Source organism: Glandiceps talaboti, chromosome 8 (assembly GCF_964340395.1).
Source record: "Glandiceps talaboti chromosome 8, keGlaTala1.1, whole genome shotgun sequence".
NCBI lineage: Eukaryota > Metazoa > Hemichordata > Enteropneusta > Spengelidae > Glandiceps > Glandiceps talaboti.
This window is the reverse complement of record NC_135556.1, coordinates 24,896,391-24,910,690: the sequence shown is the minus strand read 5'-3', so window position 1 is coordinate 24,910,690 and position 14,300 is coordinate 24,896,391. Positions and strand designations below refer to the sequence as shown.

The window sequence follows — 14,300 nt, the reverse complement described above, 5'->3', positions numbered from 1 at the left end:
CTGGTGTTCAGAGTCAATGATTCGTCGACATGAGCGATGTTCATGTCAGTTTCCTGTCACTGTACAATAATATGAAATGTGATCACCTGACATGACAACTGTCAACAGTGATATTGTGTCACCAGCTTCTTATAATGCACGTACTAGCAGAGCTAGAGATATGTGTATCGTAAGTATGAGTAGTGAATGGAAGAATGTAAGGCAAAGGTCAAAGGTCGTTAATTGTTATGTAAATTGTTACCAAGGTGAGTCTTATGGCTAACAATGGATAGTGTGTCGTAAAAGGGGAAGGGATACCGTACCCAGAAGCAGCTATACCAGATATCCATTAAGGCGACCTGTTGCTCCAGCAACCTTTTACCTCAATATGGGTTGCGGACCAAGTCAAGATGTTAGCAACAATGGAAATATGCCGATTGGTAGAAGTGGCAAGCCAACGGCGGGCAGGTGAGACTTAGGTGTATATATAGCATGTAAAGGAATAGCCATGTTGTTTTCAATCTGAAACGTGAATTGTCATTCAAATATGTACACCACGCTGTGTCATGAAATGGAATCTGTCGATGTATAGATGTTATTGCGAGGCTGAGCACCCGGCCTACATAATCGCAAATAACCATCAGATTGAGAGATAGGAGACGTTTTTGTTTTCTCAGAATGTCTTGGCAGGGCCAACGTTGCCAGTCACGTCGCGGAATGGGCCAAGTAATACTATATTACAATAAAGCATAGAGCTTATGAGTAACATGATGTGACAGTCACACTTCGGTTGACAGCATCATTATATACAAATGTATTACCAACAAATACAAGTTGACGTACACGCATCAACAATGGCGTGCTTTTTAATGGGAACAGAATTACTAGACCTGACCTGAAGACAGATGTAAAGCCATATATGCCAGGCGTGTACGGGTTATCAAGCTTGATCACCGGGAACCATAGACGAGGAAAGTGGTTGAATCTAGCAAACCTCCATATAGCCTAGTCTAGTGTTATCCTCTATCGATGATTCGATACCACGTTGGCACCAGACTACACATAGCCTGAAAGACCCAGTCGTTGTTTCAATTTATGTAATAATAGCTCCCCAATGTTGGGTAGCTACGTAAACAAACCATGGAGGGAGGAAAGACCACGAGCAGACCAACGACTGGACCTTTTAGACTAACCTACACCTCAGACCACTAAAAGAATTTAGTGACGGTCTGAACCTCCACATTGATCATTCTTGTTGTTTATTCTGTACTGTAATCGTGCACTGTTAAACATAGGCTTAATATACCCGGCCTAACCTATCATATTCTTTTATACATGTAACTTCAGGTCAAGTTGTAAGATCGTCACAAACAGAAACAATTACAGTCAACCACGTTGAACAAAAAACTGCTGGGCTTAGACAATCTTAACTGAAACTGCCTTTTGCATAAGTTCGTCAGAGCAATCAAAACTGGGACTATCACTTCCCCCGTAAAATTGACTTTGTCCACTTTTTTATTGATGCAAAGTAGTACGACACACCTGTTCATTATTGGAATTTGAAACTCAAAGAAGAAAGTCAAGCCTGTCATTATGGTTCCATTGTTACCTTGATTTATACTTCTTGTCATTGCATATGCTTAACATAGCGTGGTTGAAGTCCAAAGAGGATATCCTAGACTATAATATTCCCCTTTTTCATCTGTGTAATTTACAGGAAGCAGCGAATCACTGTTGAACAGACACATCAATCAACCTATCAGAGTGCGGAGGATGCTAACAATTTAGTGTCTGAAATTATACGAGGCAATGTAGAAATTGAGTGTCCTCCAAATACGAAAATAGTAAGGATATTCACAAGCTCAACTTTTACGGGTGAGTTGACAAACAAGATACTTATGTAATTATCTACACAGTACACACACACATACATACATACACACATACATACATACATACATACATACATACATACATACATACATACATACACACACACACACCTACCTACCTACCTGCCTGCCTGCCTACCTACCTACCTACCTACCTACATACACACACACACACATACATACATACATACATACATACATACATACATACATACATACACTATCGATTGACAAGAAATCTAAACATTTCAATTTATTTTGTTGATTATTTAATTCAACAGATACTGAACACGAGAGAAATGCCTTAATGGAACGAGTTTATCCGAAATTGAAGAAGTTTTGCCAGGAACGAGGCTATGAATTTCAAGTGGTTGATATGCGATGGGGAATCCGAGACGAGGCTACAGATGATCATATGGGAACTGAACTTTGCTTAAGAGAGATTGAAGCCTGTCAGAAACTTTCAAGTGGACCGAACTTTGTGGTAATTGACCAAATGTTTTTTTTCCGTTTTTCTTTCGTTTTTTTTTCCAATTTGTTTCTGCCACGATAGTTTGAAATTGAGCCTGACTCTAACTACATTACTATTATTTTATCCATATGCAATCTATGCAGACATTTCTCAGTCAACGCTATGGTACTAGGCTTCTGCCGAGAAAGATTGATGCTGACGAGTTTGAGTCTATTGTGTCTCACATGCCGTCTGAAGATGGCCAAACTTTGCTGAATAGGTAAGTCTTATTAGGATGACATCATTACATGCAATTGAGAGAAAGAAAATAGTCACTTCAGATCACCATACATTGTTTTTACATTTGGTCACCGTGTATACTAACAACGGTTATAATTAACCAATTGTAAGGTATACTTAGCCATTGTGTAGTCAAAATTCCACAAAGAAGTGTCAAGTTTTAACACTTCCACACATCATAAGTAATACTTTTCGGACTTGACACTTAATATTCTTCCTCTGTGTTCACAGTTGGTACAAGAAAGATGAAAATGAAATTCCCACAGTGTACGTACTACAGAAAATTTCAACAAACCTACCCGAGTACAAATCCAGCAGTGATGATACAAAAAGACAGGCCAAAGCCACGTGGTGGTCAGTGTCAGAAAGATTACGACGGTTTCTTAGCCAGGCTGCAGAGAAAGTTTTCAGAAGTGATTCAAGGGCAAATAAATACAAATATTCAGGTATGTTGAGAAAATCGACATTTTTTTCTAAGAATTGACACTTTGGAGTCGTTAAAGTTCATGTCACTTGCATAGGCTTTAAATATGTGTTCACTCTTCGGATTCTAACATTGCCTTCTCACAGGTACGTCATCATACCACCCTATTCTCAATCATATCAATCTTAAAATAGATCATTTGTTAGCATCATCAATACTATCATGTCATTACTTTTATTGGGAGAATATCGCAACTGGTATAGTGAATGTCACAGGTCATCATATCAGATTACATGTAGTAATTGTTATGACTTTCACTGTTGTTGTTATTCTTGTTATTGTTATTGTTGTTGTTGCTGTTGAGAAGGATGGTGATGATGGTGGTGATGATGATGATGATGATGGTGGTGGTGGTGGTGGTGGTGGTGGTGGTGGTGATGGTGGTGATCTTTTATCAATATTTAGGGGGTGAGAAGTTCGTAAATTTGCACAATTAAAAGTTGATGTTTTTTAGTGTTTGTCCACATGTTAGTCAATTTCCATGACCAGCCTTCATTGTCATTATTATTTGTTTGTTTTTTATAGTGACGGAGCATGAGTTAAACAAAGGAATCATGGAAGTGGGAAATCCAGACAAGAAATGTCTTTGGTTTCATAGAATCTTAACAGACGTCGATGACAACGAAAGTGAAGACCAGCGTCTATTAGCTAGATATGTAGAAAGTGGCGATTCTGAAGACGATGCCAAGGAATTATTGGATTCCTTGAAAACTGACAAAATTGTCTTAAAGTTACCAAAAGACAGTATACTGACTTATAATGTTAATTGGACAGAAAAAGGTACATATTAATATTATTGTGTGTGTGTGTGTGTGTGTGTAAGGTACATACTAATATTATTGTCACGTGTACTGTGTGTTACTGCATGAAATGGCGGTCACATGGCTTTTACTTCAGTTAATGAAGTGATTTCTCTTTATTATGACGTCAACGGCGACTATATACTATTTGCGCAATGAAACTTTGGCGCTGCAATTTGATTTGGTGCGTCCAAAATATCCATAAACTGATTACTGTCATAATTAGCAAGATACGCACATATTAGTACTAAGATTGAGTCCTACATCTATATTACACATACAAACATTTTTATTTGGCAAAGAAACATCGAGTTATCGGTCAGTTCCCATCGACTTCCCTTCAAAAACATCTTACTAGGTCACAGTTCTCCATATTGTTAATATGAGAATTTGGTATCCACCTTCCATATTCACTTATCAAAGACACGTGCCGAAACAAAACCACATTTTTGGCTATCTTTACACATATTATGTACACATAATGTTGTTTGTAGTGTATGCCTCTTGTAAGTATTTGTTGAAACTGAAACGTTTCCTAATATAGAGTCAAATGGTATTTTTTTAAATCAGGTATTGATCCCCGCAGTGTAGCTGAACATGAGCAATACATCAATCAACTGTGCCAAGACTTTGAAACTAAAATGAAGGAACGAATATCAGACGGTATGGCTGGACGAGTTCAAAGTGCAATCACGGATCCCCTGTATGAAGAAATATCACAACACGTGACATTTTGTCAGGATAAATGCGAAGCATTCCAGGGAAGAGAAAATGTTCTAAAGGTACGTTTGAAATGTCAACCGATCACGAGCTCCAACAACTGTTCAATTCGTATACTCAGTTATTTCGTATTAAACGCCATCCTTGTTTGTAGTTTTGGATTCACTTTTCGGGTTCTAGCTTTAAAAAGTTAAAAATCAGTCCCACTGATGTAAGATATAAGGCTGCAGTTTTCGCTTTATGACAAGTATAAACAAAAAGGACATTACCCATGGTGCAACTGTATGAAGGAATTATATTGTTTACCATTCATTTACACAAGGAAATTCACATTACAGAATAACATTATTGAAAAAATATTGTTTGACACTTTTTCCAGCCGATAGAAAGTTATTTGACAAGTAATAACAGCAATATACTTGTACTTCATGGGATGTCTGGATGTGGGAAAACATCGATTGTTGCTATGGCAGCCAAGATGGTGCGCAGATTGGTTTCCAAAGACGCTGTGGTGATCTTACGATTTCTGGGTACAACGCCGGATAGCTGCAATATTAGACGTTTACTATACAGTGTGTGCAGACAAATAAGTAAAGCATATGACGACGAAGAAGATACTCCTGATGTAAGTAAAGTCCACGAACGACAAGGATTTCAGCTGATTTCATTATATTTTGTCTATCAGTTTATATAAAATTCGTATACTTGTACGTATAATAGTGTGCATAGATGATAACCACTTTGTAAGTTGTCCTCGGTGAAAGTAATAAGAAGGGCGAGAAGTGTTAAATACACACCGCAATTATTTCGTGTCGTCATTTACACATATCAAGAATTACATATGTCACTGATCTTGTGAAACATGATTCATCGTGAGATCTGTGACATCGCATTTTGTCAACCTGTTCAATGACATGATTTTTTGATGTACCCTTGGTATGGACATTAAGATTGTAGATAAAATACACATACTTAAACCTGTCAGTGTTATGTTTGAGGTTGTATATCCATTTCAAGTCACGCATCTACATAACACAATACATGATTAGTTTCAAGCATGTATCTAGTCCGGAAGTTGACCAATGTCCTTTTAAAATATCCAGAATCAATACAATTTTAGTGGTTTGTTAGCCCTCATTGTTAATAGAGTACCTCTGTTTCGTCTTTACACCTCGTTATAACGAAATACACACATAACGTATTGTTTAAAACACTAACTTTCCCATCACCGTTTTACGTTTGCTAACAGGCATTAAAAATGCTCATACGAACACTACCCGAACGATTGGACAAGGCAACAAAAGAGCGTCCTCTAGTAATACTCCTCGATTCACTTGACCAATTCGATGCGGAAGGAGAAGCGCGCAAGTTGTCATGGTTACCATTGGAGTTGCCGGATCATGTCAAATTAATCGTATCAACGTTGCCAGAAAAAGAATACGAATGCTTTCCTATACTACAGGTAAGATTGATATCTAAACTGTTTAGATGTTATATATTCTGAATACGTTTTGAAAGTACGGACATGGTGTTCTCGTATATATAAACGTGACAATTTCATTTAACCAAATATTATATATAGATATCTGAGTTTTAAAGGATCAGCCTTGGTTAAAGTTGATGTCATAGATTGACAGTCAAAGCTAAGTTTAGACGAATTACGTCAAAAAACTATCCCTATTAATGATAAACTGGATATATATTACCTTATAAAAGTTTTTTGTCTCTTTTGTCAGTCAATGTTAGACCAAGAAAACTTCCTTGAAATACCGAAGCTGGAAGAAAGTGACTCTGAAACCATCCTTCAGAATTGGTTGGAACTGCAGAACAGACGATTGACAAATAATCAAATGGACGCCATTGTACAAGCCTGCCACCACTGTCCATTGCCTTTGTTTCTGAAAATTTCATTCGACGAAGCTTGTCGTTGGAGTTCGTACAGTAATCCAGAAGAAACTCGACTCAAGAGTACTGTTCGTGACGTCATTGTTAGTCTGTTTGAAAGGGTTGAAATGCAGTATGGGGATATGTTAGTCAGTCGAGCCCTGGGTTATCTCACTGCAGGCAAGTATTAGTTAAAAGAAGTCATTGTAGTCTGAGAGGTTTGAATTGTTGTATAGGAACATATTAGTCAGTCTAGCACTGGGTTATATGACTGCAGGTAATAGTAGGGCAATAGAGAGAAACAAACAAACAAACAAACACACTGATTTACAGACAGTCTACCAGAAAACACCTCCTAAGAATAACAAACAGATGAATAGTTAGTCTAGACAGACAGACAGACAGACAGACAGACAGACAGACAGACAGACAGACAGACAGACAGACAAACAAACAAACCAAACAGGACTAGAGCTAGAGAGAGGACACGCGTGAGTCTTGGAGAAAATGCCAAAGGAAAAGTTTGTGTATCAGTACCAAATAGTGTGCGAATCGGCTCTTACTTACGAGGAACAAAATGGTGTCCGTTCAACTTCTTCATCAAACTAATACTTCATTTCGTTTTCAAATTGTAATCCTAGGAAAGAATGGTCTTACCGAGAACGAACTTGAAGATATCCTATCCTTAGATGACGACGTATTAAATGATGTTTATCAATACTGGACCCCACCCATTCGTCGCCTTCCACCGTTGCTATGGGTACGCATCCGGGCTGAGTTATCTTCTTACCTAGTAGACAGAGGTGCAGATGGCGTACGTGTTATATCCTGGTATCACCGACAGTTTAAGGAAGCAGCGCAACAAAGATATTTACCCGACCAAAAGACAAGACAATTGTTACATGCAAACATTGCAGATTTCTTCTTAGGTATATGGTCGGATGGTAAGTGTTTACTCCACAACCATTATAATTATCGTACATTACTTTGTACTGAAAGAGATTCATGATCATTAGATAGAGCCAAGTCTGAACGCAATGGCTGCCATTACCTTCCATATTATGTATTATGTGTATATATCGTACAAAAAACTTATTTGAGTCGATGCATATTAATTCCACTATGCCTCTGAATGAATTTAGATGTGATCATAAGTTAACTAATAAAGAAGTCTTCGAATCCTCCCTTCCAGGGAAAAAGAAACCCTACACAACTAGGGGAGGAAAGAAAGGAGAAAGTGATCGCTTAGTTGCGTCTCAGCCTCTCGTGTTTGGCGAAGCTTCATACAATCTACGAAAGCTCAGTGAATTACCATTCCATTTAATGCAAAGTGAACAGCTGCAAAGTTTGAAAGACAACGTGATTTTATATCTGGATTGGTTGTACATCAAGATGAAGGCAACGTCTTTAAGGTGAGCTAGTCGAGTGTGTTGTTAATGTGGGTTTTTATTTGTACCCAGGTATTAAAGTGAAAGTTCTGTTTGCTTAGAACCTTCGCTCACAGCAGCTGATCTAGAAAGAGAGAGAGAGAGAGAGAGAGAGAGAGAGAGAGAGAGAGAGAGAGAGAGAGAGAGAGAGAGAGAGAGAGAGAGAGAGAGAGAGAGAGAGAGAGAGAGAGAGAGAGCGAACATGTACACAATTTTCATGAAAGAATGGTCAAAAGCACCTTTCTTGTTTCTTGCAGGCATGTTTTTGATGATTTTCGGGCTGCCACTGCGAAATATCCAGATGATAGTGATATTCGTCTTGTATTTGAGGTGTTGCAATTATCACAAGAAGCATTGCTAATAGATCCAAATCAACTAGCCTCACAGATACTTGCCAGAGTAGTTCAGGTAAGTGATATTCGTGCATGAGGCGCGCATGTGCAGATATGTTTAATCACTGTAGATGATCCATATCAGGTTTATGCTATATGAAGAGTCTAATCCGAGTTGTTTTCCTAGCCTGACCCCTACTCTAAACACCTCGCTTGAATCTGTATATCTTGTTCACAGATCGACATAGATTCTTGCCTAATCCATTAGTGAAAATAGATATGATCTGATTGAGGTTTCTAAAGCACGTGGCTATAACTTCGATTTCCTTTAATTCAATGAGGTGACTGCTGTCATGATGAGTGGTCAGAGAATTCTAGTTATATGCAATTCAATGAATTACCTTGATTTATATCGTACCTCTGTTTGCAGATGACACAACTTCCATATAATAAAGTAGCGGAGTGTTGTTTGCACTAGAATTCAGTGTATGTGCAGGACGTGTACGATTGGTAATACATGCCTCAAGTTTCACATGCTATCAATCGATTGTATATGATTGAAGACCGATGAATATGTTTGCTGTATGATAGCCTGCATACGGATAGTTCTGAGCCAACTTTGCCAAACGTTTACCCTAATTTAACAACATTCACGTACTCTTCATTTATTTCTACAGACTGCAAAGTTACGTCCTCTAGTGTCTCAAGCCCAGAATCCAAAATTCACAAGTCTGCTTCCTTCATTTCCATTCCTGACTCCACCGGGTGGCCCGCTTCTCAGAACAGTTACTGGACACAAAGACAACATGATAGGCCTGGATATCAGTTGGGACGGCAAACTAGCCATCACAGGTAAACTTAGTCTAGAACTCTCTAATACCAATCAAGGCAAGGAATACACTTTATCATTGACCACTTTCTATAAGCCATACAAATAACCAAACACTGTCAGGCCAACGATCACTAAATTCACCATAACATTCAACAACAGCACCAAAACTAGCGATGATAGAAGTTGTTACTCATGATAAGCTGCAAATAACCTATAGCTAGACGAATATCCACTATAATACGAAATGCTGAACATATGATAATGTTGGTCATTTGATCATTTGTTTCAGCTGGAGCTGACAATTCTGTCAAACTTTGGGACGTGGAAAGTGGATTTGAACTAAAAACTTTAGAGGATGTTGGTGATGAAGTACACAATCTTAAGTTTTGTTATGAAGATAAATTCTTTGCTGTGTCCTTCAAGGGTGCAATCAAAGTCTACCAATCATCAAATGGTTCTCAAGTGATGCTGCTTTATCCTGATGGCAAGTCATCAACAGTCTCAGTGCCGTTTGCAGTAGGTGGGGAAAGTAGTGAGAAACTCTTCGTTCCATGTCAGGGAGTGCTGAAGGTGATTGATCTCAAAACAGAATCAATTGTAAAGGAAGTTTCTGATGAGTTCCTGCAAGAGAAACATTGGAGCTGTTATATTCAAGCAAATGGGTATGTTGTTGCTTACTACAATACCTTACTGGGGCGGAAGATGAATCTCCTACAAGTTGTCGATATGTCAACAGAGCCTTTACTCGTGAGAACTGTTGAACCCTACCCCAAAACTAAGACACCGGGAGGAGTCTTTCAAACCCACCCAATAAATGCCCTTGTGATTACAGACGATAAGATCGTTGTTTCCAACATGATAGAGAATGGTTTGAAGATTTATGATATCAAAAGTCTGGAGTTACTGAAATTCATCGAAGGGAGTAGGAGGGATATGAGTGCCCGCTTCCACTTGACAAGAGACATGCGTTATATTACCTTTCCAAACAGAGGGTATGTTTGTACGTGGGATCTCATCACAGAAAAGAGATCAAATAATCTAGAGCACCCCTTTCCAATTTACAATACAGCGACTGTTGACGGTCACCGAATCGTAACCATAGGTATGGATAATCTTATGCGAATTTGGGATGCTAGCCGAGATGATCCTGATGCCAGGTTATCTCGCCGAGACTGGGATAGCCATAGATCTTCCCAAGTATCCACTCTTGCCGCTGACGAGGAGAAAGAACGCGAATTGTTTGCCGATTTATGGACCATACCTGGTGACGAACGTCATATCATTGCATACAGCAAACAAAGAACAGGGGACGATTGTGCAGTGACTGTGTGGGATACCGTGACATGTAAGCCAATGACAAGGACAGCTGTCAAGTCTGCAGAAGGTCTCAGATGGAGTATTCTTGATCAGAATCACGCTATTGGAGTTGTGGGACAAAGGATCAAAATTATTAACTATGTCAAGGGCAATATCACCAAGGTGTTTCATGGTAAGACTGGGGGAGAATGGGTCTGTCTTGTCAAGAACAGAACCGAAATTGTTGCAGTCACCCAAGGTGGAAGAAACTTGAAGATCATGGATGTCGAAACCGGGAAGCCACTCGCTATTCTTAGGCATGGAAAGACAGAAAGCAGAAACTCAAACCCAGTGTTGTATTTCAGTTCTAACTCTGACGGTTGTGGAATGGCTGTATGTTCTATTTTAGAAGATGAACCCCTCACATGGTACATCTGGGATATACAAACACGTGCCTTGAAGTGCACTCTGAACGCACCTGGAACACCAAACAAATCATCAATGGTTATCAGAGATTCAACATTCACATCAAATAGTGCATATTTCTGTTGCAAATACAGAGAGAGCCCTGACGTCATCAACACAGAGGTTAATGTATGGAATACACACACAGGTAAATGGAGTTCGACTTTATTGAAATATTACAACCAATGCATACCAGTAATGATAAGACATAACTGTTACAGTTAAAGTTCATCCACATCAGCGAGATGATTTGTATACTTATATGTCACCTGTCACCAATCTCGCATTCTGATTGGCCGAGAGCCCTGCAGATACACAGGCGTAGTTTTCACCAACAGCCGTATTTTTGCTCGAGGTAATTTTTCTGGTATAACGGCTCGCCTCCGGCTCTCCGTTATACCAGAAAAATTACCTCTCGCAGCAAGATATGGAACGGTGTTTGGCAAATAACATACAATTATCTGTAAAAAGTATCCTCATAAACTGTAGGACACAGATGTGAGATTTCCATGCAATAGCTCTCAGCCCACTGTACTGCTGTTAAACATACCAAGAAGTAAATATAAATGCCTCTCCTATCTCTCATTGTGGTGTTTCAGGTGAACTCACTCGCAGACTGAAAAACGAGAAAGGAGGGAGTGTAGTCAGTGTTGTTGCCATGGGGAATGATAAGTTGATTGTCAGTTATTGCGAGAGGAGTATCGACATTATTGTGTGGAATCTTACAAACGGTAAGTCAATTTCTAACTAGGACGGGAATTAAGCACCTAGACATGGATTAAGTTAGATATCATTCCAGCCAAGGAAAATACGAGTGACATGAGGGGGGGGGGGGTATAATTTCACGTGTATTTTTGTACTGAATAAAGAATAATATTTAAGCATAGCATAATTATTATACCGGCACAATCTTTGCATCAAATGTAAAAATATTGTATGGGACTTGGTTTGTGTTTAGTATTGTGTTTGCATGTGTTAATGTAATAAGCTAGCCATAGCAATATGTAACAGGATCTAATTCGTCATCATCTTGACTTGTCAAATACTGTTAGTCCGTGCCAGTGTGGATAAAGAATGTCCATCGAAGCGCGCCCCCTTGCGGTTGGAAGATGATTCGTCATGGATGAAACTCATATTTTACATATTTTATCACAATCGTTTCGAAACCCAGAGCGGTTTCTCTTCACCATTCTTGCAAACCAGAGCCCACATTTCTGCTGTTTTGGAAAGTGCCTGGACAGTGCCGTGTAAAGATACCTGTGGTATACAATGACGTTTCTTCATCAGTTGCTTGAAATGTCTTGCTTTGGCTATTTGATGTGTAGAGCCACTTTCCTGTCTATACTGGAAATATTGGCTATTGTGAACGTTTTGACGCACATTGCAAGCATCGCAGAATTAACGATGTAGACTCGCATTGTCATGACATATAACAACTAGGGTATAAATCCTCTATACTCTGTTCGAACACTTATAACTTGACGTGCCCATGGTATAATAAACGATAATATGAATAACTTTCCTTACAGGGGAACAATTACAAAGATTGCCAGGTCATAGTTTTCGTCATGTTAACCAAATTCTTCCTACTGAAAACCATCGCCATTTACTTTCTTACCAATCACTATCTGCCAAGGAAAGGGAGTTTATTCTCTGGAATCTAGAGAAGGGTACTAAAATAGCTGGATTCACAGTTGAAGAGGTATGTTTGTTCCATTGTTGATAACAGATAAACATTCTATTACCATGATATTATTGATTATTAGGCATCACATTAGCAAAACTTTATAATTTCAATACGAAAGACGTTTTCTCCAAGGGAAATCTGCCGTCATGCCAATAAGTAAGCTTCTGCTGTCATGTCAGTATTAAAGCAAGCCAAATTCAAAGTAGTTGTCAAAACTTGGGATTGGAAAGCGTCTAGACAATAACCTCGACACGACACATCGTGTTTGTCAACAAACAAAATACACTTCATCTAGACAAAGTCACATGTATTGCACGACCACTGTACATTAAAATTGTCATCATAGGTAATATATTAGTTTTGAGTTAGATTTAATTGTACAACAGGTGACAGTAAATAGAGTATACTATACATGTAGTATAACATTCTCTGCAGCCTTCAAATCTTCTCACACTGTCACTAGTGTCATCTCTGTCTTACAGGTATTATTTAACATAGAATTCATGAACCAAACTATCCTGAGTAACTAAGACATTCTTACTAAAATGTAATCATCCATTGAAACCTTTTCTTTCAAAGTTGTATACTTACATATTAGTACGGTTAAAATGATTGGCTTACAATCAAGAGTAAATGCCCAATTAGGTTCCTTGTTGTGTTCACTAGTTTTAAGAATGATAAGGCCCATACCTTGTTAACATGGATAGTACAAAAGGAACTGTATGATTGGCCAATTTGTTGGTGGATAATACTGAAAATTTTCAAAATTGGGGCAATGATGATAAGAATTGAAAGAGTGGTAAGAAAAGACATTACAGTAAGCTTAGTCCCTTGATTATTCCAGATGGCAGCAAACAACCAATGCATGTACATTGTATGTACAAATCGTATTTGTTATGTCAGATTTTTACTTTTCATGTAAGGTAGTTATTTTTTTTATCTTCGTAGAATTCTGTTATTGAACTGGTTCAAAATGGAAACGTTGTAGTGCTTGCTGCTAACAGTATCGGGTCTATTGTTACTTTCACTTTACACGGTGATGACGTCACCAAATTTGAAATGCCACGTGAAGAACTTTCTACTTACAAAGAAGCAGGTGAGTTTGACCAGAGTTGGGAGGGAATACCTCCTCAAGCACAATCGATTAAAAATGAAGAAAAATAATTCCGATTTGGAACGTTTTGACTCATATTTCGGACACTGCAAAAAGTGACGTAGAAACGGGTTGTCGTGACGGAGAACGATCTGCCTAATTATATAATCCATACTTTCTGTTCGAGGACAATAACTTGGCTTGAGTAGGGTATAACTGATTATTCTGTAATCACGAAAGTCCGCAAATCAAGACACAAATGGAAATTATAAAACATGTTAGTTGGTTTCCGTGTACACGTGTGTCGTCCTTTTACCAATGCGTTGTATCTCATACTTTTTAGGTGAAGAGAATGTCCTTGAACTGGTTGACCAAGAAAATGATGACAAAGATGATTCAGACGACTTGGATAGCGACTTCGATTTAGAAGAAGACGAATCGTAGGAACCTGATATGATCATAGACGGTACACCCTGAGTTGACGACATACCTAGGCCTCATCATCGTGTGCAACTCGATGAGACATTACCATAACTCAATATGTTCATCGTCACTTCTACTTCATCGACTTCTGTTTATTTCATGACCCAAACCCTTTTGAATACAACCAACTTCTTTGCCATTGTGTGATATATCACTCTGGGATGAAAAAGGATCC

General features: G+C 38.6%; 1 protein-coding gene across 1 annotated transcript; it reads left to right on the top strand.

Annotated features, from left to right (window-relative positions):
- Window positions 1–367: 367 nt before the first annotated feature.
- Window positions 368–14,086, top strand: LOC144439419 (NACHT domain- and WD repeat-containing protein 1-like). The gene is made up of 19 exons (XM_078128706.1): window positions 368–447; window positions 1,697–1,854; window positions 2,153–2,355; window positions 2,487–2,602; window positions 2,854–3,068; window positions 3,632–3,886; window positions 4,477–4,688; window positions 5,006–5,251; window positions 5,876–6,088; window positions 6,363–6,690; window positions 7,152–7,454; window positions 7,703–7,922; window positions 8,195–8,345; window positions 8,947–9,121; window positions 9,391–11,010; window positions 11,462–11,593; window positions 12,392–12,564; window positions 13,498–13,645; window positions 13,986–14,086. Exons 1-19 carry the CDS (start codon window positions 368–370, stop codon window positions 14,084–14,086), a joined length of 5,049 nt encoding a protein of 1,682 aa, XP_077984832.1.
- Window positions 14,087–14,300: the final 214 nt, after the last annotated feature.